General features: G+C 37.4%; 1 protein-coding gene across 5 annotated transcripts in view; it reads left to right on the forward strand.

The window, feature by feature from the left end:
* LOC116276357 (leptin receptor-like) overlaps positions 1-24,034 on the forward strand; it is an 86,158-nt gene that overhangs the window by 4,490 nt on the left and 57,634 nt on the right. For all 5 annotated transcript variants that reach the window (XM_031669589.1, XM_031669590.1, XM_031669596.1 and 2 more), the window contains one exon: positions 23,904-23,963. In XM_031669589.1, the coding sequence (XP_031525449.1) occupies positions 23,924-23,963 (40 nt within the window). In that variant the 5' untranslated portion in view covers positions 23,904-23,923. The remainder of the gene's footprint in view (positions 1-23,903; positions 23,964-24,034) is intronic.

Genomic DNA, 24,034 nt, shown 5'->3' on the forward strand with positions numbered 1-24,034 from the left:
TTGATTGAACCTGGGAGATGAAGGTTGCAGTGAGCCAAGATCGCACCACTGCACTCCAACCTGGGAGACAAGTGAGACTCTGTCTCAAAAAAAAAAAAAAAAGTTATCTCTATTCCCTGTCTCCAATTATTCTCTTCACACTGTTTAAAAAACTCATTCCTATTAATCTTTTGTTTTCAATATTGTGCTAAAACTACATCAAGGTCTACTACTGTCAAGTTCACCAATGATATTACCTTTGCTCATCCAATAGTCAGTTGTCAGTGTTCATTTTACTTCACTACTGGTAGCATTGTCACGGTTATTACTCTGCTCCTTGAAACAGTCCCTTACTGACTTCTGACTTCCAGGACAACATGCATTGCTGATTTTCTTCCTTCTTCACTGGCTGCTCCTTTCTGTCTCCTGTGCCAGCCTCTCCTCTTCTCTTAGAGGTTTTAACCTTGGAGTACCTTAAGGTGTAGCTCGTTTCTCTCCATGCTTTTTGATGATTTCATGCAATCTGTCTCTGTGTGTGTGTTGATGATTCCGAAAGTGATAGCTCAAGCCTTGACTCCTGCCTCTGGACTTCAGATCTTTATATCTAGCTGTCTACTGAGCATTTCCATTTGGATGTCTAGTAGGCATCTCCAGTTCAAATTTTCCAAATGGAATCTTCATCTTTCCCAAACCTGCACTATTTGCAGTCTCCCTCATCTCCATCTTTCAAGTTAGTGAGGCCCCAAACCTTGGGGTCATCTTTGATTCCTCCTATTCTCTCATACCTCATTTGTAATGTGTTGGGGAATTCTCTGTGCTCTATCTTCAAAACAAATGCAGAATACAATGACTTCTCATTACTTCCATGGCTCTGTTACAGGAAAGGGGTCCCGATCCAGACCCCAGGAGAGGGTTCTTGGATCTCGTGCAAGAAAGAATTCAGGGAGATTAGATAGAGTAAAGTGAAAATAAGTTTATTTGGAAAGTAAAGGAATAAAAGAATGGCTACTCCACAGACAGAGCAGCCCCAAGGTCTGCTGGTTGTCCATTTTTATGACTATTTCTTGATGATATACTGAACAAGGGGTGGATTATTCATGCCTCCTCTTTTCAGACCATATTGGGTAATTTCCTGACATTGCCATGGCATCTGTAAACTGTCATGGCGCTGGTGGGAGTGTAGTAGTGGGGATGACTAGAAGTCACTCTCATTGTCATCTTGATTTTGGTGGGTTTTGGCCATCTTCTTTACTGCAACCTGTTTTATCAGGAAGGTCTTTATGACCTGTATCTTGTCCTGACCTCCTATCTCATCCTGTGACCTAGAATGCCTTAACTGGGAATGCAGCCCAGTAGGTCTCAGCCTCATTTTACCCAGCCCCTACTCAAGATGGAATTGCTCTGGTTCAAATGCCAGTGACAGCTCCCACCCTAGTACAAGATTCCATCAACTCTCATGTGGGTTATTGCAAGGACCTCCAAACTGTTCTCCCTGCTTTTACCTTTTGCCCTCTTCAATACATTCTCAAAATAGCAATCAGAGCTCTCCTCTTATAATGTGTGTCAGATCATGTCACTTTTCTGCTCCAAACTCTCCATAGATTTCTGGTTCACACAGAGTAAAAACCAAAGTCCTTAGGATAACTTCCAAGGCCCTACCTGATCATTCTGCCTGCCACTTTACCTATCTAGTCTCATTTCCTACTGTTCTTCCTTTCACTTTACTCAGTCCAGCCACACTGGGCTCCTTGCTATTTCTTGACTGTGTTAGAAAGCAACTTTTCATTTTAGCTTTCCCTGCCTTGAATGCTTGTCCTCCCGATTTCCACATGGTTTGCCTTGTTACTGTCACTTCTTTTAAGTTTTTGTTCAGATGTCTCCTTTTCAATGAGGCCTACTCTGATTACAGTATTTAAAATTGCATATCTTCTTACCTTGTAATATATTATTTTTCCTTTCCTTTCCTTTCATTTCTTTTTCTCTCCTCTCCTCTGTGTCTCCCTATAGCATATTTTTATCTTATAAAATACTGTATGACTTCTTAATTATCTTTTTTTTTTCTGTCCCATTTCCACTAGAATGTAAACTCCACAAGGGCAGAATTTTGTCCTGTTTTGCTCACTATTATGTCCCTAGTGTGTGAAATAGGGCCTAACAGGTAAGAGGTGCTCAATACTTTTTTTGGTAATTGAATGCTATTGTTTGTTCATTTTTATTGCTGGATATATTCAATTGTATAAATGTAACACATTAATTTAAAAAATGAATTCTGATTATGCATATTTAGTTTCCTTCCTTTCTTCTTCCCTCACCCATTACTTCTTCCTTCCTGCCTTCCTCCCTTCCTTCCTTTTGCCGCTATAAATAAAGCAGCTATGATCCATCTACAAGTGTGCTGGTATACAGGAGTTTCTTTAGAGCATAAAACCAGTAGACAAATTACAGGCTAGCAGGACTTGTAGACTTCAACTTTATTAGATAATGCCACACATTTTTAGTGTGGATTCACCAATTTTCATTCCTGTTTTTATTGCTCTACACCAGATGGACAAACTTCATATTGCCAGAACATTTAATTTTTTGCCGTCTGATGGGTATTATCTCATTAATATTTACTACTTTAATTACTGGAGAAAGTGAGCCTGGTGTCTGTGAGAATAGGTTAGGTTACGCTGCAGTAACAAATAATCTTCAAATCCCATGGACTTAATGCAATTCTTCATTGATGCAAAGTCTCCTATGGACTAAGACAACTCTCTGGGACAATTTCTCCATGTAATAACTTGGAGGTCTAAGTTCAGGGAAACTCCATTATTTTGTAACTGTAACAATTTGGAACATGGAAGTTTCCCATTTGGTGTGGTAGGGGAAAGGAGAGCATGGACACTCGTGAGCCATCTTTAAATGCTTCCATCTGAAAGTGACATGAATTATTTTCAAATGCTAAACATAAGTGTTTAATATAGTCACATCGTAATATGACTCCGTAATTTGATTCCTAGGTATATACCTAAGACAGATGAAAATATACATCCACACAAAAAATTGCACAGAAGTTTTAGTAGCAACATTCTTCGTAATAACCAAAAACTAGAAACTACCCAAATGCTCCTACACTGATGAATGGATAAACAAACTGAGGTATATCCATACAATGGAATATTACTAGGCAATTAAAAGGAATGAAGTGCTGATAAATGCTATAACATGGATGATCCTTGAAAACGTTATGCTAAGAGAAGGAAGCCAGTTACTAAAGACCCCCAAGATTTTATTTATGTGAACTGTTCAGAATAGGCAAGTCCATAAACACAGAAAGTAGATCAGTGGTTGCCAGGGATGGAGGAAGCTGGTGAAAGGGGAGCGACTGCTAATGAGGAAGAGGTGCATTTTGGGGTGATGATAATATTTTGAAATTAGACAGTGGTGATGATTGCATCACTCTGTTAGCATACAGTCACTCTGTTAATTTACTAAACCTAGTGAATTGTATGCTATAAAAGAGTGAACTTTATTATATATGAATAATAGACCTATAAAACTGTTATTTTAAAAAATACTTTAAAAATTAAGCATATTTCTATATGCCATCAAGAAACAGAAAATGAAATTTTAAAAAAATGCATCATTTAAAATAATTTCAAAAGCATGAAGTTCCTGTGAAAGACATCTAACAAGATGTTCAGGGACTTTTAAGGAAAAAATCAGACAAGGTTTACATCTCATGTTAGAGTAGAACTCAGTATATAGAGACAGATAGTCATACATTTTAGGACTGAATAATTAGAGGATATCCATTTCCTTTTCATCGTTATAGACTCAAAACAGTCTCAATAGGATCTCTGTTAAATTCCTAACAATTTTTTTGGAACTTGACAAGCTGATTCTAAAATATATATGGAAAGTCAAAACCCAAAGAATGCTAAAGCGCTCTTGAAAAAGATGCAAAATGGGAGAATTTGTGCTATCAGATAGCAAGACTCATTTTAAATCTGTAGTAATTAAGACAATGTTTCTTTATTATTTCTTTTTCCCTTCATTTTCTTTAATTTTTTCTGTCCTAACTGCTTAAGTGAATGTTCTATTAAATGTTTTATTCTAACTGATTATAAAGGAATGATAGCACATTAATTTTCAGCCTTTCTTCTTTTTGAAAAGTATTATTTATGGCTTTGAGCTGCCTTCTACATACTTCTTTATCTGTGTGAAATAAGTTTTGAGATACTGTTTTCACTAAGATCAGTTTAAAATATGTTCTGATTTTTATATTTCTTTTTGCCCAGTTATTAACTTAAAAGTATTTTTCTGGTTAATTGAAACTTTAATCAATTTGGAGTAAGCTTCTTGATTTCTAATGTTTCTTTTTGCATTAAAGCAAAAAGTATGATGTATGATATTGATATAACTCCACCAGCTTTCTTTTGTTCAGTAAGTGCATGTTAAATCTTTTTTCCATCCTTTGCTTTCAGATTTCTACATACTTATTTTAAATGTGTCTCTGTGTCCTATATCATTTTTCTGTCATTCTGCATTCAACCTTTCTATATTCTTATGTTTTAGCTGTGTCTGTAGTAAACAGCATTTATTTCTTAAGGTATTTTAAATTCAATGTCTTTCCACTGGAGAATTTTGTCAGTTTACATTTAATACAATTACTAATATATTTTAGACTTGTATTTACTGTTCTGCTTTCTGTATTTGATCATAATTCTGGTTATTTTCTTTTTTATTTCCACATTTTAGGTTGATTATTTTTTATCACTTCAAATTTTCTTTCACTACTTTAAAAGTTATACACTCTATTTCTATTGTTCAGTAACTACTGTTACCATATGAATCCTTAAGTTATCAAAGTTGAAAATGAATACACTTTGAGCAGTAATGAATACAGGAAAACACAGGCCTTAGCTTACTTTAACTTCATTTAATGCTCTCTTGCTGTATATTACGAGCATCTTGAATTCCATTTGTTTATTCAAATATTTACTGAGAGCTTACTCGGGGCTAAGCATTATTCTAGATAGTGAACAAAATAGATGAGCATCCCTGTGCTTGTAAGACATAACAGAGTGCAAACAATGAAGTTAATAGAGTAAATTATACCATATACTAGAAGGTAATAAGTATATGGAAAAAAAATAGAGCAAGGCAAAAGAGATTAGGAGTGCTGGGAGAGGGAGAAAGAGAATGAATGAGAGTGAGTGCACATAAGTACAAGTGAAAGTGAGTGAGTGTGCCCTACCTTTGGAACAATACTGTCTATAAAGTTCGTGGGGACATATAATTGTTTTATCTGTTTTCACTAGAATAATAGCTAAAAGGTTTGAGCCAAATAGAGAGTCTCAGGTGCTTCTATAATGGTATCATCATAGGCTTTAAAAACGTGAAAAACTCATGTTTAAGAACAGCTGTTACCAACTATCTGTTTTGTGAGGGTGGAGGACAACTTAGTTTTTTTCAGAATTAATTATATTTTCTCGTTGTAACTTTAGCAGCTCTTATTTGGGCGTCTAAACATATACGAATTAAGAAACTGTAAAGTGAGATAATCAAATAATTAGATTTCTGTGCACACCAACAGAATTTCTAAATCAAAGTGGTTTGTGTTTAGGAGATGAAAGAGATGATAAATCATACACACACATAGATAAACACACATATTGTATCTATGTGTGTGCGTGTGTGTGTATAAACAGAGAGAAAACATACTGGCACACACATAAGCACCCATTAATTGTAGTTGCTGTTATATTAGTAAGATGTTATCTCTTAGAATTATGGCATACTTATCATATTAGACCTATCCAGGAGGTAGCTGAGTATTTCTCTAGTGACCTGGTGTCTTGCAACAACACTGCTAGTCATGGGACTGATTTGGGGGAGAAAATATTTTTTTAAGACAGTGTCTCGCTCTGTCACCCATTCTGAAGTGCAGTGGCACGATCAAAGCTCACTGCAGCCTCAGTCTCTGGGTTCAAGCTGCCCTCCCGCCTCCGTGTCCCCATTGCATGCTACCACACCTGGCTAATTTTGTCAAATTTTTAGTAGAGACGAAGTCTTGCTATGTTATCCAGGATGGTCTCAAACTCCTGAACTCAAGTGATCCTCCCGCTTTGGCCTCCCAAAGCATAGGGATTACAGGTGTGAACCGTCGTGCCAGGCCGGGAGAAAAGTTTTGTTGACAGAACAAACAGGATTCAAAGAAACAATCTAAAAAATAGTAATTTAGGCAAGTGGCTTCTTGGTCTTTTGACTAACTGGATTCTAAACTTGTAAATCAATTCTTATTGTATCAATAAGAGTTCTTATTGGCATTTACCGATAGCTGATGTTTGTTTCTACTGACCATAGGTTTGGTGGGAATCTCATTTACTAATACCTACAATGTGCTTCATATTCCTCTGCATTTTTGAGGGGCAATTAAATGTCCACTCTATGGAATCTTTTATAATTTCCCAATCATAAGTAATTACTCTGATTTCTCCTAATTACCCTTCTTACTAGGTAGTTGTAATTCTTCAAGTCTAAGACAACATGGATTTTTAAGTTATACCACTGATATAGTTTGGATAATTGTCCCCTCCAAATCTCATGTTGAAATTTGATTCCCAGTGTTAGAGGTGAACCCTGAAGAGGGAGGTGTTTAGGTCATGGAGCAGATCCCCAAAGAGTGGCTTGGTGACATCATCACATTAATGAGCATGTTCTTACTCTACTAGTTCCTGTGAGCACTGATTTTTAAAAAGAGCTTGGCTCCTCCCTCCTCTCTCTTGCTTCCATGCTGTCACCATGTGATCTCTGCATGCTGGCATCCTTTCCCCTCTCCTTTGCCTGCATGATGAGTGGAAGCAACGTGAGACCCTCACCAGATGCAATACAGGTGCCAATGCCATGCTTCTTGTATCGCCTGTGGAACCATGAACCAAGAAACCTTTTTTCTTCATAAATTACCCAGCCTCAGGTTTTCCTTTATTGCAACATGAATGAACACAGATAACCATCATTTTTGTATCAGTAAAAAGAAAAAGCTCTGCCTATTTAACTGTTTTACAGTACTTTTTATCATTTAAAAATTTATACTTAGATAGCTCACTTAGAATTATATACATAAACATTTTTATCTAAATCATATCATTGTCATAAGGTAAGTATAAATCAAAGATTTTGGTTAAGGGATTCTTATTCATATTCAAAATCTGTTTTTTTTTTTCCCAAGTTGCTTTTGATTTCAGAACCGTTGATGTAAATATTTTCCCAAACAGTATCATACTCTGGGCTATCAAGAATATTTGTGATACAGCAAGTCATAAAAGAATGCCTCACTATTGTTTCTGGGATTTTCTTCCAAACTGGTTCATTTTGCTAATTTCGATGCTGGCTTTTAACTGATCTTGTAAGATGTCAGTATAGGGTTTTTTGGAGTTTATATTCTTTCCTCAAATGGTCTTTAAATAGTTTGTTGACCAAAATATTGATGGGTTAAAATAGTCCGGTTGGTCATTAAGAAAGCGCCCCAGTTTGGATGTATGCAATCAATAACAACTAGATCACAGCTGCTATCAGGCCATCGGGAATTGTAAGATGCTGTAAATTTTAACAATGATCCTGATGCCAGAGGTGTTAAAATATTGTGAATCTTAAAACAGAAGACGTATAATACTACTCTCTTCCTTTGTATTTCTTGTAGTTCAACTAAAAATCTCACCTTTCGTTGGCCCCTAGGACTTTGTTAGTAGCTATTTTCTCTGAAATCCCATAGTACTTTATTTAATGAAAGGAACTAAATAATAATTTGGGGTGAAAATAATCCATGTACATGGTTTAAAAAACTTATTTGAATATAAAGCAGTAGCCCTCTGTCCTGCTACCTCCACTAAGGGGTACAACCTGACCCTGGGAACAACTAGTCTGAACCATTTCTGGTTTTAGTCCTTCTTCCCCTACGGCTAAATTGTATGTTTTTACTGCCTGCTTTTTTTTTTTTTTTTCCATTTATCATTCAAGCAGATACCATAGAAGATAATTTAGCCTACTCATTTCACCTTCTTCCTTTCTTTGCTCTTCCACATATAATTATATTAATTTTATGAGTTCCTTTATTAGTTACATTTGTCATTTCCACCACGATATTTGTTCCGTTAACTACAGACAGTTTCTCTTGACCCCCTCCTTCATGAGATTGGGATATTTCACCCTTTGTCCTCTCACCATCTCTCCTTGTATATTATACCACTTAAATCTGACAACTGTATGGTGAGAGTATTGATAATATTTTAGGTTTAGTATTTGTAATTAAATTTTATATTTTTGTCTATTCGTTGACCCTAAAAGTTGAATTAATAAATAGCATTGAAGTTATTATGACCCTGTAAATGTTGTTTACTGCAGAATCAAGAAGTATTCTACAGTTACATTTCATTCAGTATGGCTTCTGAGCCACCCAAAGAAGAATGTTTCTAGAATCAAGGTTAAGAGGATTCTTTCTTTCAAATGGATTATTTAATTCTAGCATTTGTTAAAAATTTGCCATATTTTCTTTTCATTCATATTTACATTGTGAATTTTTGTAAAGCTTTTTCAAATTACCTTTATTTTTTCTTATTGGGAAAGCATATGTAGGCCTTCCTGGTTTCATCCTTAATAATTTTCAACTTTTTACTTTACTTTTTTGAACGCATTTTCTTCTCTTTTTGTTTTTTTGAAGTCCACTGACTCATATTCTAGTGGCTTCAATTTTGAATTATGACTTCCTTTTTCCTTGGTGTTTATTCTGTGTTTTTATTTTATTTTCAAGTTTTTTTCTGGCTTCAGGATTATATTATGTGTCAGGTTGCCTACCATCTCCACCTTCCACCTTGCCATCTCCTTTTGGGGGCCATAAATACTACAGCTGCTATCTGGACTAGTCATTTGAAAGTTTGCAGAGCCAGCAAACTTATTTGTAACCACGATTTCCTGAATGTGCTTTTGTCCTTTTTGGTTTTCTCCTCATTTTGCTAGAATACTTTATAAGGTACTTCTGGCAAAGAAATTCATACTATATAAATTTTGTAAGCCATTACATTACTAAAAATATATTTGTTTCTCTCTGATACTTCTTTGACTGGACATAAAATTCTAAATTGAAAAGAATTTTCTGTAAGTCAGTTGCTGGATTATTTTCTAGTATTCGGTGTTTCTAGTATTCGGGATGAAACATTTGTTTCCATTCTGTTTCTTACTCCTTTGGTGATTTTTTTTTCTTCTCTGGAATCTTTTCTTACATTCTTTTTTTTTCTTTGTTGTTTGGTAATTTCTTAATTACATGTTTGGGAATAGAATCTGTTTCCATTCTTCCTTCTTGGAACCCGGTAGCCATATTTTACACTTTGAACACTTGTGCCTTTTATCTCTGGGAAATATGCCTTTTATCTCTCGTGCCTTTTGTCTCTGGGAACACTTGTGCCTTTTATCTCTGGGAAATTTTCTTTCTTTTTTTTGTGATTATTTTCTCCTTTCTATTCTTTTTTTCTGGAAGTACTGTCAGTTGGATTTGGGTCTCTTGGATTTATTTTTAAATGACTTCTTTTTCTTAAACATTTATTTCCTGTTTTTTTTTTTTTTTTTTTGCCTTTGGGGGGAATTGTTAATTATGCATTTTTTTAAAACTACTGAAATTTTTTTTTTTTTGCACTATGCATGTAATTTTCAAAAGCTCTTTCTTGCTCACATTATTCCTTTGTTATTTTATGGATCCAAAACTTTCTGAAATGTCTCTGCCGACACTCATTAAAGATTTGTTAAAGCTTTTTATTATTATTTTTTCTTTAATTTATCCCTGTGTCCCTTGTGGTTAGTTTCCTTTTTACTTTCTTTTTATAAAAGAAAAATTTAACACAATGCTAAAGACTTTCTTCATGTCTTTATGTCTCCATTCAGCATGGCTGTTAAATGAAGAAACAGGAAGAATGTGACTTCTGTGCATATGGGCAGTGTTTATCAACTGATAGGCTTTATGTTAGGCACTCAAGCAAAGAGCTGCCATTTATGCTAAAGGCCTGTCGCCTAAATGTCAGGGCTTTACCATACCGGTGCCAAGCTTACATGAAAAGCTCAAGTTGTTCTCAAATAACTTGTACTTTTTCCTCCTTTAACGTGTAAGAGTATATAGTATAGTTCTTTAATTGTCTTTGGCCATTTGACACCTTTGAATACTTTGGTCGTGTTTGAGGAATTCCCACTTAATAACCCCTGTTTTCCCAAGCTTCCTGGCAGTCTGCATGTAGAGTGTGAAGTAGGCTCCATCATTTAGAGGCATTTGTGCCGATTTGAGATCAGAAGTGTGAGACATGAAAGAGCAAATGAGCTCCCAGGAACTCAGAGGTAGTAGGCACTGAGGTTTCAGTCATAACATGCAGTATCCTGGTATAGTGCAGGGCTGGCTTCTCTAGAGCAATTCTACATGGGAGTTTGGGTGTGGTCTTGGCTGTGTGCTTTTCTAGCCTGGTTCTCAGGTACTCACTGAGGTTCTGAGAGCTACCCAGTAAACTTTAATACATTTCTTTCCTGCTTAGACTAGTCAAAGTTCATTTCAGTTGTTTGTTAGTCACTCTCCTGACAGTTACATACAGCTAGTTTAGTTGCTGTGCATTGTTTGTGAGGAGGTGAACTACATATGCAGATATTACACATGCAGACCAAAACAGCCTCTCCTTTTAGCCCCACCTCACCCTCTTGCCCTTGTCATTTAGAATATCTGCAGGTTTGTTTCCTCATGTTGACAGCCTATTCTCCAAATATCCTATGTAGTCACTTCCTTTGTTATACTTCATTAGTCTTTGCTAGTTGATGTGGTTTGGATATTTGTCCCCTCCAAATCTTGTGTTGAAATGTAATCCCCAGTGTTGGCGGTGGGGCCTGGTGGGAGATATTTGGGTCATGGGGCACGTCCATCACGAATGGCTTGGTGCCCTCCCCGTGGTAATGAGTGAGTTCTTGCTCTGAGTTCATGCAAGATCTGGTTGTTAAAGGAGCCTGGCATCTCCTCCCACCCTCTCTTGCTCCCCCTTGCCATGTGATGCACCTGCTCTCCGTTCATTTTCTACCATGACTGTAGGCTTCTTGAGGCTCTCACCAGAAGCAGATGCTGGCCTCATGCTTCCTTTATAGCCTACAGGACCATGAACCAAAATAAACCACTTTTCTTTATAAATTACCCACTCTCAGGTATTCCTTTTTAACAATGCAAGAATGGACTAACACACTAATGTTTTGGAAATTTGTATAAATTTCTCTTTTGCTGCTGGTCTCTCTCTCATTCTCTTAGTGGGTTGATATTATTTACTTTAGTATAATTTTCAAGGTATCTCAGGAGAGAAATATCCATTTGTTCAGTTTATCATCTTTTTTTTTTTTTTTTGAGACAGCCATTCACTCCGTCACCCAGGCTAGAGTACAGTGGTGCAATTTTGGCTCACTGCAACCTCTGCCCTTCAGGCTCAAGTGATTCTCATGCCTCAGTCTCTTAAGTAGCTGGGACTACGAGCATAGGCCACCATGTCCGGCTATTTGTTTGTTTGTTTTTTTTTTTTTTGAACGGAGTTTTGCTCTGTTGCTCAGGCTGAAGTGCAGTGGCGTGATCTCGGTTCACTGCAAGCTCCGCCTCCTGGGTTCATGCCATTCGCCTGCCTCAGCCTCCCGAGTAGCTGGGACTACAGGCTCCCGCCACAATGCCCAGTTAATTTTTTATATTTTTAATAGAGACGGGGTTTCACCGTGTTATGCCTGGCTAATTTTTATATTTTTAGTAGAGCTGGAGTTTTTCCAGGCTGGTCTCAAACTTCTGGCCTCAAGTGATCCGCCTGCCTTGGCGTTCCAGAGTGCTGGGATTACAGGCATGAGCCACCGTGCCTGGCCCCAGTTTACCATGTTGAACTTGAAGTCCCAGTGGTATTATAGTGCTTTGACATGTAAAAAAATCAATAGCATGTTATTTCTTAAAGTAAATAAATTTTAATTAATTTCTACATTTCTAGCATCGCATGTGGTAGCTTGCATTTATTGAATATCCAGTTAATATTTAAATGAGTAAATTTATGTATAGATTTTAATTTACACCTTAGATAAGACGCCTACTCTGACTCAACTTGGTGACTTGATGGTACCTACATCTATGAATCGTAACTTATCCCTATGCATTTTTTAGGAATTAATATGTGACAAGATCAGAGTAATATCAGGAATTAAAGTACTTGAAATTATGTTTTCGAAGTGACAAATGCTTATGCTAGGATGTTGGAAGATTTTTTTTAATTAAAAAATAATTCAAGTCTTTAACAGCTACTTGATGGGAATAACAAGACCAATTTATATTCCAAGCGAATAAATAAAAGTTAGCATACTTAAAATGACAAGGCTACTAGAAATAGATCAGACTACATTTATTTTGTTAAATTTTTGATACTTGAAGAAATAGTGTTTTTCAGTTGCATTTAAATTAAATGCTTAAATGCTTATTTAAGTGAGAGATAGATGCTTCTCTAACAAAAAGTAAAAGCAAAACTTAGTGGCATTTGGAGCTCATTGAGTTAACTCATCAAAGCAACATTTTTGTCAGAATTGCTTTTCTTACTCATAAACTTTCCTACACACTCAGAGATTTTTTGAGATCAATGGAACAAGTTGTAAATAATTTTATTTCTGCTAAAACACTGATTGAGACCGTTCTGTTTTATATTTAAGTAGAATTTGATAGGTAAAAATAACACAAATAATCTTTTACAGTAGAAATTAAACAGTCTGATCTTCCTTTGAAAATCCAAATTATGATTATTTAGTAGAATATAGATTTGGATTTTTTCTTCATAGTAATAACTGAAGAGTAAGCACGATTAATATGCTTACTGTGCTGGGCATATTATGCAAATTGAGTTACTGCTTGCACATCCATACATCATGGATGTATCATTTAGATCAGACTGTGGATTTGTCTTTGTATACTTTATACAGATTTCTTCAAATATTTGTGTATTTCAACACAGGCTTTTTTTTTTTTTTTTTTCATTTCTTTCTAAATTCCTAAGGACTGTTTTTCTTTTTAAACATGAGGATAAGTATCTACATTAATTATGTATTATATACTTTAATTGATTAAACAACTGTTTATGATTACTTACTGTGTTCCAGAGAATGTATTAAAATACTTGTTTTTCAAAAGTCTAATATGGATGAGAAATATTGTGCCTGTTCTTTTTTTTTTTGAATTATACTTGAAGTTCTGTGATACATGTGCAGAACGTGCAGGTTAGTTACATAGGTATACACATGTCGTGGTAGTTTGCTGCACCCATCAACCCGTCACCTACATTAGGTATTTCTCCTAACGCTATCCCTCCCCTCGCCAGCCACCCCCTCACAGGCCCTGGTATGTGATGTTCCCCTCCCTGTGTCCATGTGATCTCATTGTTCAACTCCCAATTATAAGTGAGAACATGCGGTGTTTGTTTTTTGGTTCCTGTGTTAGTTTGCCGAGAATGATGGTTTCCAGCTTCATTCATGTCCCTGCAAAGGACATGAACTCATCCTTTTTTTATGGCTGCATAGTATTCCATGGTATATATGTGCCACATTTTCTTTATCCAGTCTATCATTGATGGACATTTGGGTTGGTTCCAAGTCTTTGCTGTTGTGAACAGGGCTGCAATAAACATACGTGAACATGTATCTTTATAGTAGAACGATTTATAATCCTTTGAGAATATACCCAGTAATGGGATTGCTGGGTCAAATGGTATTTCTGGTTCTAGATCCTTGAGGAATTGCCACACTGTCTTCCACAATGGTTGAACTAATTTACACTCCCACCAACAATGTAAAAGCGTTCCTATTTCTCCATATCCTCTCCAGCATCTGTTGTTTCCTGAATTTTTAATGATTGCTGTTCTGACATCAGATGGTATCTTCTTGTCGTTTTGATTTGCATTTCTCTAATGACCAGTGATGATGAGTTTTTTTTTCCATATGTTTGTTGGCCACATAAATGTCTTCTTTTGAGTAGTGTCTGTTCATATCCTTTGCCCACTTTTTGATGGGGTTATTTTTTTTTTCTTATAAATTTGTTTAAGTTCTTTGTAGATTCTGAATATTAGCCCTTTGTCAGATGGTTAGATTGCAAAAATTTTCTCCCATTCCATAGGTTGCCTGTTCACTCTGATGGTAGGTTCTTTTGCTCTGTAGAAACTGAGCTGTTTAGTTTAATTATATCCCATTTGTCAATATTGGCTTTTGTTGCCATTGCTTTTGATGTTTTAGTCATGAAGTCTTTGCCCATGCCTATGTCCTGAATGGTATTGCCTAGGTTTTCTTCTAGGGTTTTTATGGGTTTAGGTCTTACGTTTAAGTCTTTAATCTATCTTAAGTTAATTTTTGTTAATCTATCTTAAGTTAATTTTTGTATAAGGTGTAAAGAAGGGGCCCAGTCTCAATTTTCTGCATATGGCTACCCAGCTTTCCCAACACTGTTTATTAAATAGGGAATCCTTTCCCCATTGCTTGTTTTTGTCAGGATTGCTAAAGATCATATGGTTTTAGATGTGTGGCGTTATTTCTGAGGCCTCTGTTTGGTTCCATTGGCCTATATATCTGTTTTGGTACCAGTACCATGCTGTCTTGGTTATTGTTGCCTTGTAGTATAGTTTGAAGTCAGGTAGTGTGATGCCTATAGCTTTGTTCTTTTTTCTTAGGATTGTCTTGGCTATGCAGGCTCTTTTTTGGTTCCATATGAACTTTAAAGTAGTTTTTTCTAATTCTTTAAAGAAAGTCAATGGTGGCTTGATGGGGATAGCATTGAATCTATAAATTGCTTTTTGCAGTATGGCTGTTTTCTTCCTATCCATGAGCATGGAATGTTTTTCCATTTGTTTGTGTCCTGTCTTATTTCCTTGAACAGTGGTTTGTAGTTCTCCTTGAAGAGGTCCTTAGGTATTTTATTCTCTTTGTGGCAATTGTGAATGGGAGTTCACTCATGATTTCCCTCTCTGTTTGTATGTTATTGGTGTATAGGAATGCTTGTGATTTTTGCACATTGATTTTGTATCCTGAGACTTTGCTGGAGTTGCTTATCAGCTTAAGGAGATTTTGGGCTGAGACGATGAGATTTTCTAAATATACAATCATGTCATCTGCCAACAGAGACAATTTGATTTCCTCTCTTCCTATTTGAATGCCCTTAATTTCTTTCTCTTTCCTGATTTCCCTGGCCAGAACTTCTAACACTATGTTGAATAGGAGTGGTGAGAGAGGGCATTCTTGTCTTGTGCTGGTTTTTAAAGGGAGTGCTTCCAGCTTTTGCCCATTCAGTTTGATTTGGCTATGGGTCATAAATAGCTCTTACTATTTTTAGATATGTTCCACCATTACCTCGTTTATTGAGAGTTTTTAGCATGAAGCAGGGTTGAATATTATCAAAGGCCTTTTCTGCATCTGAGATAATCAAGTGGTTTTTGTCATTGGTTCTGTTTATGTGATGATTTGCGTATGTTGAAGCAGCTTGCATCCTAGAGATGAAGCTGACTTCATCGTGGTGGATGAGCTTTCTGATGTGCTGCTGGATTCAGTTTGCCAGTATTTTATTGAGGATCTTTGCATCAATGTTCATCAGGGATATTGGCCTGAAATTTTATTTTTTTGTTGTGTCTATGCCAGGTTTTGGTATCAGGATGATGTGGGCCTCATAAATGAGTTACGGAGGAATCCCTCTTTTTCTATTGTTTAGAATAATTTCAGAAGGAATGGTACCAGCTCCTCTTTGTACCTCTGGTAGAATTCGGCTGTGAATCTGTCTGGTCCTGGGCCTTTTTTGGTTGGTAGGCTATTAATTACTGGCTCAATTTCAGACACTGTTTTTGGTCTATTTAGGGATTTGACTTCTTCTGGTTTAGTGTTGGAAGGGTGTATGGGTCTGGAATTTATCCATTTCTTCTAGATTTTCTAGTTTATTTGCATAGAAGTGTTTATAGTATTTTCTGGTGGTAGTTTGTATTTCTGTGGGATCAGTGGTGATATCCCCTTTATCATTTTTTATTGTGTCTATTTGATTCTTCTCTCTTTTCTTCTTTATTAGTCTGACTAGTGGTCTATTTTGTTGATCTTTTCAAAAATGCAGCTCCTGGATTCATTGAGTTTTTGAAGAGTTTTTTGTGTCTATCTCCTTCAGTTCTGCCCTGATCTTAGTTATTTCTTGTCTTCCGCTAGCTTTTGAATTTGTATGCTCTTGCTTCTCTAGTTCTTTTAATTGTGATGATAGGATGTCAAGTTTAGATCTTTCCTGCTTTCTCTTGTGGGCATTTAGTACTATAAATTTCCCTCTAAACACTGCTTTATATGTGTCCCAGAGATTCTGGTACGTTGTGTCTTTGTTCTCATTGGTTTCAAAGAACATCTTTATTTCTGCCTTAATTTTGTTACTTACCTGATAGTCATTCCGGAGTAGGTTGTTCAGTTTCCATGTAGTTGTGCAGTTTTTAGTGAGTTTCTTAATCCTGAGTTCTAATTTGATTGCACTGTTGTCTGAGAGACTGTTTGTTATGCATTTGCTGAGGAGTGTTTTACTTCCAATTATGTGGTCAATTTTAGAAAAACTGTGATGTGGTGCTGAGAAGAGTGTATATTCTGTTGATTTGGGGTGGAGAGTTCTGTAGATGCCTATTAGATCTGCTTGGTCCAGAGCTGCGTTCAAGTCCTGAATATCCTTGTTAATTTTCTTTCTTGTTGATCTGTCTAATATTGACAGTGGGGTGCTAAAGTCTCCCACTATTATTGTGTGGGAGTCTAAGTCGCTTTGTAGGTCTTTAAGAGCTTGCTTTATGAGTCTGGGTGCTCCTGTATTGGGTGCATATATATTTAGGATAGATAGCTCTTCTTGTTGCATTGATCTCTTTACCATTATGTAATGCCCTTCTTGGTCTTTTTTGGTCTTTGTTGGTTTAAAGTCTGTTTTATCAAGGACAAGGATTGCAACCCCTGCTTTTTTTTTCTTTCCATTTACTTGGTAGATATTCTTCCATCCCTTTATTTTGAGCCTATATGTCTTTGCATGTGAGACGAGTCTCCTGAATACAGCACACTGATGGGTCTTGACTCTTTATCCAATTTGCCAATCTGTGTCTTTTAATTGGGGCATTTAGACCATTTACACTTAAGGTTAATATTGTTATGTGTGAATTTGATCCTGTCATTATGATGCTAGCTGGTTATTTTGCCCATTAGTTGATGTAGTTTCTTCATAGTGTTGATGGTCTTTACAATTTGGCATGTTTTTGCAGTGGCTGGTACTGTTTTTTCCTTTCCATGTTTAGTGCTTCCTTCAGGAGCTCTTGTAAGGCAGACTTGGTGGCGACAAAATCTCTCAGCATTTGCTTCTCTGTAAAGGATTTTATTTCTCTTTTGCTTATGAAGCTTAGTTTGGCTGGATATGAAATCCTGGGTTGAAAATTCTTATCTTTAAGAACATTTAATATTGGCCCCCACTCTCTTCTGGCTTGTAGGGTTTCTGCAGACAGATCCACTGTTAGTCTGATGGGCTTCCCTTTGTGGGTTACTCCACCTTTCTCTCTGGCTTCCTTAACATTTTTTCCTTTATTTCAACCTTGGTGAATTTGATGAGTATGTGTCTTGGGAGTATCTTTATGGTGTTCTCTGTATTTCTTGAATTTGAATGTTGACCTGTCTTGCTAGGTTGGGGAAGTTCTCCTGGATAATATCCTGAAGAGTGTTTTCCAACTTGGTTCTGTTCTCCCCGTCATTTTCAGGTACACCAATCAAATGTAGATTTGATCTTTTCACATAGTCCCATATTTCTTGGAGGCTTTGTTCATTCTTTGCTTTCTTTTTTCTCTAACCTTGTCTTCATGCTTTATTTCACTGAGTTGATCTTCAGTCTCTGATATCCTTTCTTCCACTTGATCGATTTGGCTATTGATACTTGTATATGGTTTACAAAGTTCTCATGCTGTGTTTTTCAGCTCCATCAGGTCATTTATGTTCTTCTATAAACTGGTTATTCTAGTTTGCAATTCCTCTAACATTTTTTCAAGGTTCTTAGCTTCCTTGTATTGGGTTAGAACATGCTCCTTTAGCTCAGAGGAGTTTGTTATTACCCACCTTCTGAAGCCTACTTCTGTCAATTCATCAAACTCATTCTCTGTCCAGTTTCGTTCCCTTGCTGGCAAGGAGTTGTGATGCTTTGCAGGAGAGGAGGCATTCTGGTTTTTGGAATTTTCAGCCTCTTTGTGCTGGTTTTTCCTCATCTTCTTGGATTTATCTACCTTTGGTATTTGATGTTGCTGACCTTTGAATGGAGTTTTTCTGTGGAGTCCTTTTTGTTGATGTTGATGCTATTCCTTTCTGTTTGTTAGTTTTCCTTCTATCAGTCAGGCCCTTCTGCTGCAGGTCTGATGGAGTTTGCTTGAGGTCCACTCCGGACCCTGTTTGCCTGGGTATCACCAGTGGAGGCTGCAGAACAGCAAAGATTCCTGCCTGTTCCTTTCTCTGGAAGCTTCGTCCCAGAGGGGCACCTGCCAGATTCCAACTGGAGCTCTCCTGTATGAGGTGTCCATTGACCCCTGCTGGAAGGTGACTCTCAGTCAAGAGGCACAGGGGTTAGGGACCCATTTGAGGAGGCAGTCTGTCCTTTAGTAAAGCCAGAGCGCTGTGCTGGGGGATCCACTGCTCTCTTCAGAGACAGCAGGCAGGAATGTTTAAGTCTGCTGAAGCTGCGCCCACAGCCGCTTTCTTCCCCCAGGGAGGATGCTGCGTCCCAGGGAGATGGGAGTTTTATCTATAAGCCCCTGAATGGGGCTGCTGCCTTTCTTTCGGAGATGCCCTGCCCAGAGAGGAGGAATCTAGAGAGGCAGTCTGGCTACAGAAGCTCTGCAGTGCTGCAGTGGGCTCCACCCAGTTCAAACTTCCCGGAGGCCTTGTTTACACTGTGAGGGGAAAACTGCCTACTCAAGCCTCAGTAATGACGGACCCTCCTCCCCTCACCAAGCTGGAGTGTCCCAGGTCGACTTCTGCTGTGCTGGCAGCGAGAATTTCAAGCCAGTGGATCTTAATTTGCTGGGCTTCGTGGGTGTGGGATCTGCTGAGCAAGACCACTTGGCTTCTTGGCTTCAGCCCCATTTCCAGGGGAGTGAACAGTTCTGTTTCCTTGGCATTCCAGGCACCGCTGGAGTATGAAAAAAAGACTCCTGCAACTAGCTTGGTGTCTGCCCACATGACCGCCCACTTTTGTGCTTGAAACCCAGGGCCCTGGTGGTGTAGGCACCCGAGGGAATCTCCTGGTCTGTGGGTTGGGAAGGCCATGACAAAAGCGTAGTGTCTGGGCCAGAGTGCACTGTCCCTCACGGCACAGTCCCTCGTGGCTTCCCTTGGGTAGGGGAGGAAGTTTCCTGATCCCTTGCACTTCCCGGGTGAGCCGATGCCCCACCCTGCTTCAGCTCACCCTCTGTGGGCTGCACCCACTGTCTAACCAGTAGGAATGAGATGAGCTGGGCACCTCGGTTGGAAATGCAGAAATCACCTGCCTTCTGCGTTGATCTCCCTGGGAGCTGCAGACCAGAGCTGTTTCTATTCGGCCATCTTGCCAGCCACCCCCGCCTGTTCTTTTTTGGTGTTCTTCTTGCTAAATTTATTTTATTGAGCACAGCAATAGCATGTTCTCACATAGGAAGCTGACTAACAGAATGCACAGCATTTAAAAAATGTGCTATTTGTATAGAAATAATTTGCCAACTTCAGGAATCAGTTTGAGACCCACATATCACCTGGATGAATGGTTCTCCTGCAGGATCTGATTCAGAGGAAAGAGTCATGGGGTGTGGTGACTTGAAAGAGCTGTGGTGAATAATTGAATTCTAGGAATGGCCACAGTAGACTTCCGGTTAATATTTCTGAAAAGTGGGGTTATGAAGCATATATTATTAAACTGTTATTTTTAATAGACATCTTATACTTGTATCTGGTCTGTAAGACCAGTCAGATAAGTGTACATTTTTCAATTAGTTTTCTTTGGAAGTGGGCACAGGGGCCTACACTGCTCAAATCTATAATTATATTTACCTTACGATAATTTACCTTATGATATTTACCTTATGATATCATAATTTATTATGGCTATGATGGGAATTTGCTTATTTTTCTTTGAAAAATGTTTTCAAGCTATACTTGTTTCTGCCATGATAGAGAACTTTTGCAACATTCCTTTTTTTTGTGTGCGCAGAGCCACAATTATTTTCTAATGAGAATTGATTAAGCTCTTTCCTAACCCTATCCCAGTTCTAAGTATTGTCAGTGGTGATTGGGGTAGAGGGTACTCTGTTTGGCATGTTTCCATGTCACCGTCTTTTTGAATGACTGCTAAGGCACATTACTCCTTTTAACTGTCAACAGAGAATGACTACTGTGGTCTGAATGTTTGTGCCACTACAGAATTCATATGTTGAAACCTAATCACCAATGCAATAGCATTAAGAGGTGGGGCCTTTAGGAGGTTATTAGGTCATGAGGGTGGAGCCCTCATGAATGGGATTAGTATCCTTATAAAAGAGGCTGCAGGGAAGCTTGTTCACCCCTTCTGCCGTGTGAAGACACGGCAACAAGGCACCATCTATGAGAAATAGTCCTTCATCAGAGATTGAATCTGCTGGCATGTTGATCTTGGACTTTCCAGCCTCCAGAATTGTGAGCAATAAATTTCCGTTGTTTATAAGCCACTGAGTTGGTGTATTTTGTTGTAGCAGCCCAAATGAATGAAGAAAACTGCATTCCAGGGGAATGTTAGGCAGTATTATCTCAACTCTTCATAGTGTGGTGTCTGTTACCGGCTCAGTTCATGGAACTCCGCTTGTGGAATGTGCATTACATTTATTTATCTATATCAGGAATTCTTAATTCTTGGATAAGTATCAAGGGATTGCTAACCTCTTGAAATTATAGCCCTAATTGGTTGAATGTGCTTCCTCGTGGCGTTGATACATTCCTTTCACCCAATTCTCAGTGAGGTCCATGTTCCAAAAAATGGTTAAGAATCACCATTTTGAAGTCCTTCTTGCTATTATGCCAGATTCTTAAAGAGCTGTATCTGCATGATAGGAGAATGCCTCTTTGAAGATTGCTTTTGTGCATGTTGGCATGGGGGAGGTGCTAAAATTTCAGATGGGATGGCCAGGGAAGGCTCCTTTAGAAGGTGAGTTGAGTGGTGGGGAGAGCAGTGGATGATGAGTGGGATCCGGGATCTTGTAGTCCTGCTCAGGACTTGGACTTTTACTCCAAGTGCCAGGGTAGGGCTGTAGTGCTTTGAGAAAGAGAGACATGATCTGGTCAATGTGTTAATAAGATCACTGTGACTACTGTGCTAGAGAGACATGATCTGATCTGTGTTAGGAAGATCACTTTAACTGCTATGTTGATAACTGACTGAACTGGGGAGCAAGGACAGAAGTAGGGAGACCAGTTGGGAGGCTCTTCTGATAGTTTCAGGAAGAGATAATTGTGGCTTAGAACAAGGTATTGGTAGTGGAGAAGGTGACAAATTATTAAATTTTGAAATTGCTTTGAAACTCTGGTATTATTAGGATGTTCATGAGGATGTTAGCTGTTATCTTATAAAATTAATCAATAAAAATTTCTTACTGTTCTTAGTGTTAGGATTATTTGTACTCTTCTCCTAAACTGTTCATTTCATTTTAACTACTCAGAATTTATAATTGAACAATACGACCATAAGAAAAGTTAGAACAAATTAATGGTTCATCCTTAGGAAGTGTCTTCATATTAATGGTGTTTGGTGTATTAGACTTATTTTTGTCATCCTATCTTTAATTTTCCCTTTGCTTCAAATTTTTTCACAGTTTAAAAAATTTCTGTCACTTTTTCTGTATTTTTTTTAGACAGAGTCTCACTTTATCACCCAGGCTGGAGTGCAGTGGTGTGATCTCAGCTCACTGCAACCTTCACCTCCCAGGTTCAAGCGATTCTCTTGCCTCAGCCTCCCAAGTAGCTGGGATTACAGGCACATGCCACAACACCCAGCTACTTTTGATATTTTTAGTAGAGGCGGTGTTTCACTATGTTGGCCAGGCTGGTCTGAACTCCTGACCTCAAGTGATCCATCTGCGTTGGTCTCCCAAAGTGCTGGGATTGCAGGTGTGAGCCACTGCACCCCACCTCCTTTTCTATATTATTTATGTTTTAAAAAATGTTCTTTATATTCCTTTTTGTACAGTTTAGGGTGCATATGTTTCTCTCATCAAATCTATGTCAGAAACCACCTTTCACTGTCTCTTCAAGGTTGAGTCTATGTCCTTTTTTGCACTTGTGATTGTTTCTCTGTTATTTAAGAATGAAACCTGACTGCAAGAATCCAAACCATCAGAATAGTTTGTTTTGCATGGAACATTAACTAAAGAAGTGGTTGTTTTATGTAAGGAAAACTGCTGATCTATTTGATCACTTAACTGAGGAGACCAGGTGAATTAAAAGTGAGCCAAATCAATTGTTGAACTGAATTACTAGTCACTAGTAAGTTTCATCAAAGCAATCCAGTGATGTGTTGTATCTGTGACACAGCTTGATTATAAAACTTGCCTTTGAGTTTATTTTATGAGAACATTTAATATCAAGAACAGGTAGCATAAAAACAGGGAGGAATTTGTACTCATTTAATATAATTAAATCATGAGGGTTCCAAACACTGAACTGATTTCTAGAAATCCTAAAAACCATTGTGATATCAGTGTATAAAGAACAAAAATTCTGATGACAAACTTGTAGTCTGAAAAATAAATTTACTGGACTACCCACTGTTTATACTCATTTATTTTCTTCCTGATAGTAAGTTGTAAAATAAATAAACATGTTTTTCCATTTACTTATCATGTGGTGCCAATTCTCACTTATCATGTGGTGCCAATTCTCAGATATGAGTCATGAGACATGTTTCTCACTTAATGTTTTATACTATTCTTTGTGGTAAAGTGTGGTTTCCATTTTAAATTACATCTCTCAGAGTCATAGGCAGCTCTGAAAGGGGTTGTAGAGACCATGTGACAGTCTGATTTGTAGATGAGGAACTTGAGATCTAGAGTGTTGAAAACCCAAGTCCCAGAAGAGCTTAGACTGGCACCCAACACTCCTGACACCTAATTCAGGTAGGTTTTCATCCAAAGTCCAAGCCCAATATATTAAAATTATACTACTATTTGGATTTGTGACATAGTAGTACAAATAATCATATTTGTGATATTTCAAATTGAGTAGAACTCGTGGGAAATCTTGTCTCTGAAGTCAGACTTCATTTGGGTATATTAAGCCATCAGACTTTTAATTATTCTAACTCTCCAATATTACCTCATCTGCAAATTAACAATAGGTTTCCAAAAGTCTACTGGTAAAATTTCTTCTCTTTATTGGAAATAAATAGGCAGTTGTTACCTATGCAATAATTATTTGGCCTTATAATATCATAGTAAAGATAAAGACTTTAGAAAACAGGGAAATTTTAAGACCTGAGCATGAAAAAAATTGAAGATGGTGATATTAATGATGTTAGATTAGTTGTTACATATTTAATCAATATCGTGGTCACTTGTGTTTAGTTAAAAATTTCAATCTTATCCTGTGATACCTGTCCTGGTTTGTTATGGCATAAAGGAATACTCAATTTACATTTTTTTGACTTGTATTTTTAGTGATATAGGATGCGTAAAGAAATAAATCTATAACATAATTTAATGTGAGATATTTCTCAGATATTGATCTAGAGTATCACAGGTGATTAAAATTTAGAGACTTATCTATAATCCCTTTCTTTTTATGTTTTCCACAGACAACTTATATATGTGTGTTTTTGTTTGTGTGTGTCTTTTAATTTTAGATTTACTCTTTTCCAGGTGTACCTCTCTGAAGTAAGATGATTTGTCAAAAATTCTGTGTGGTTTTGTTACATTGGGGTAAGTTATTTGCTCATTTGCTGTTTTAATGCCCTTAAACATGGTAGATATTTTGCCTTAGAGATGCTGTT

Source organism: Papio anubis, chromosome 1 (assembly GCF_008728515.1).
Source record: "Papio anubis isolate 15944 chromosome 1, Panubis1.0, whole genome shotgun sequence".
NCBI classification, from domain to species: domain Eukaryota; kingdom Metazoa; phylum Chordata; class Mammalia; order Primates; family Cercopithecidae; genus Papio; species Papio anubis.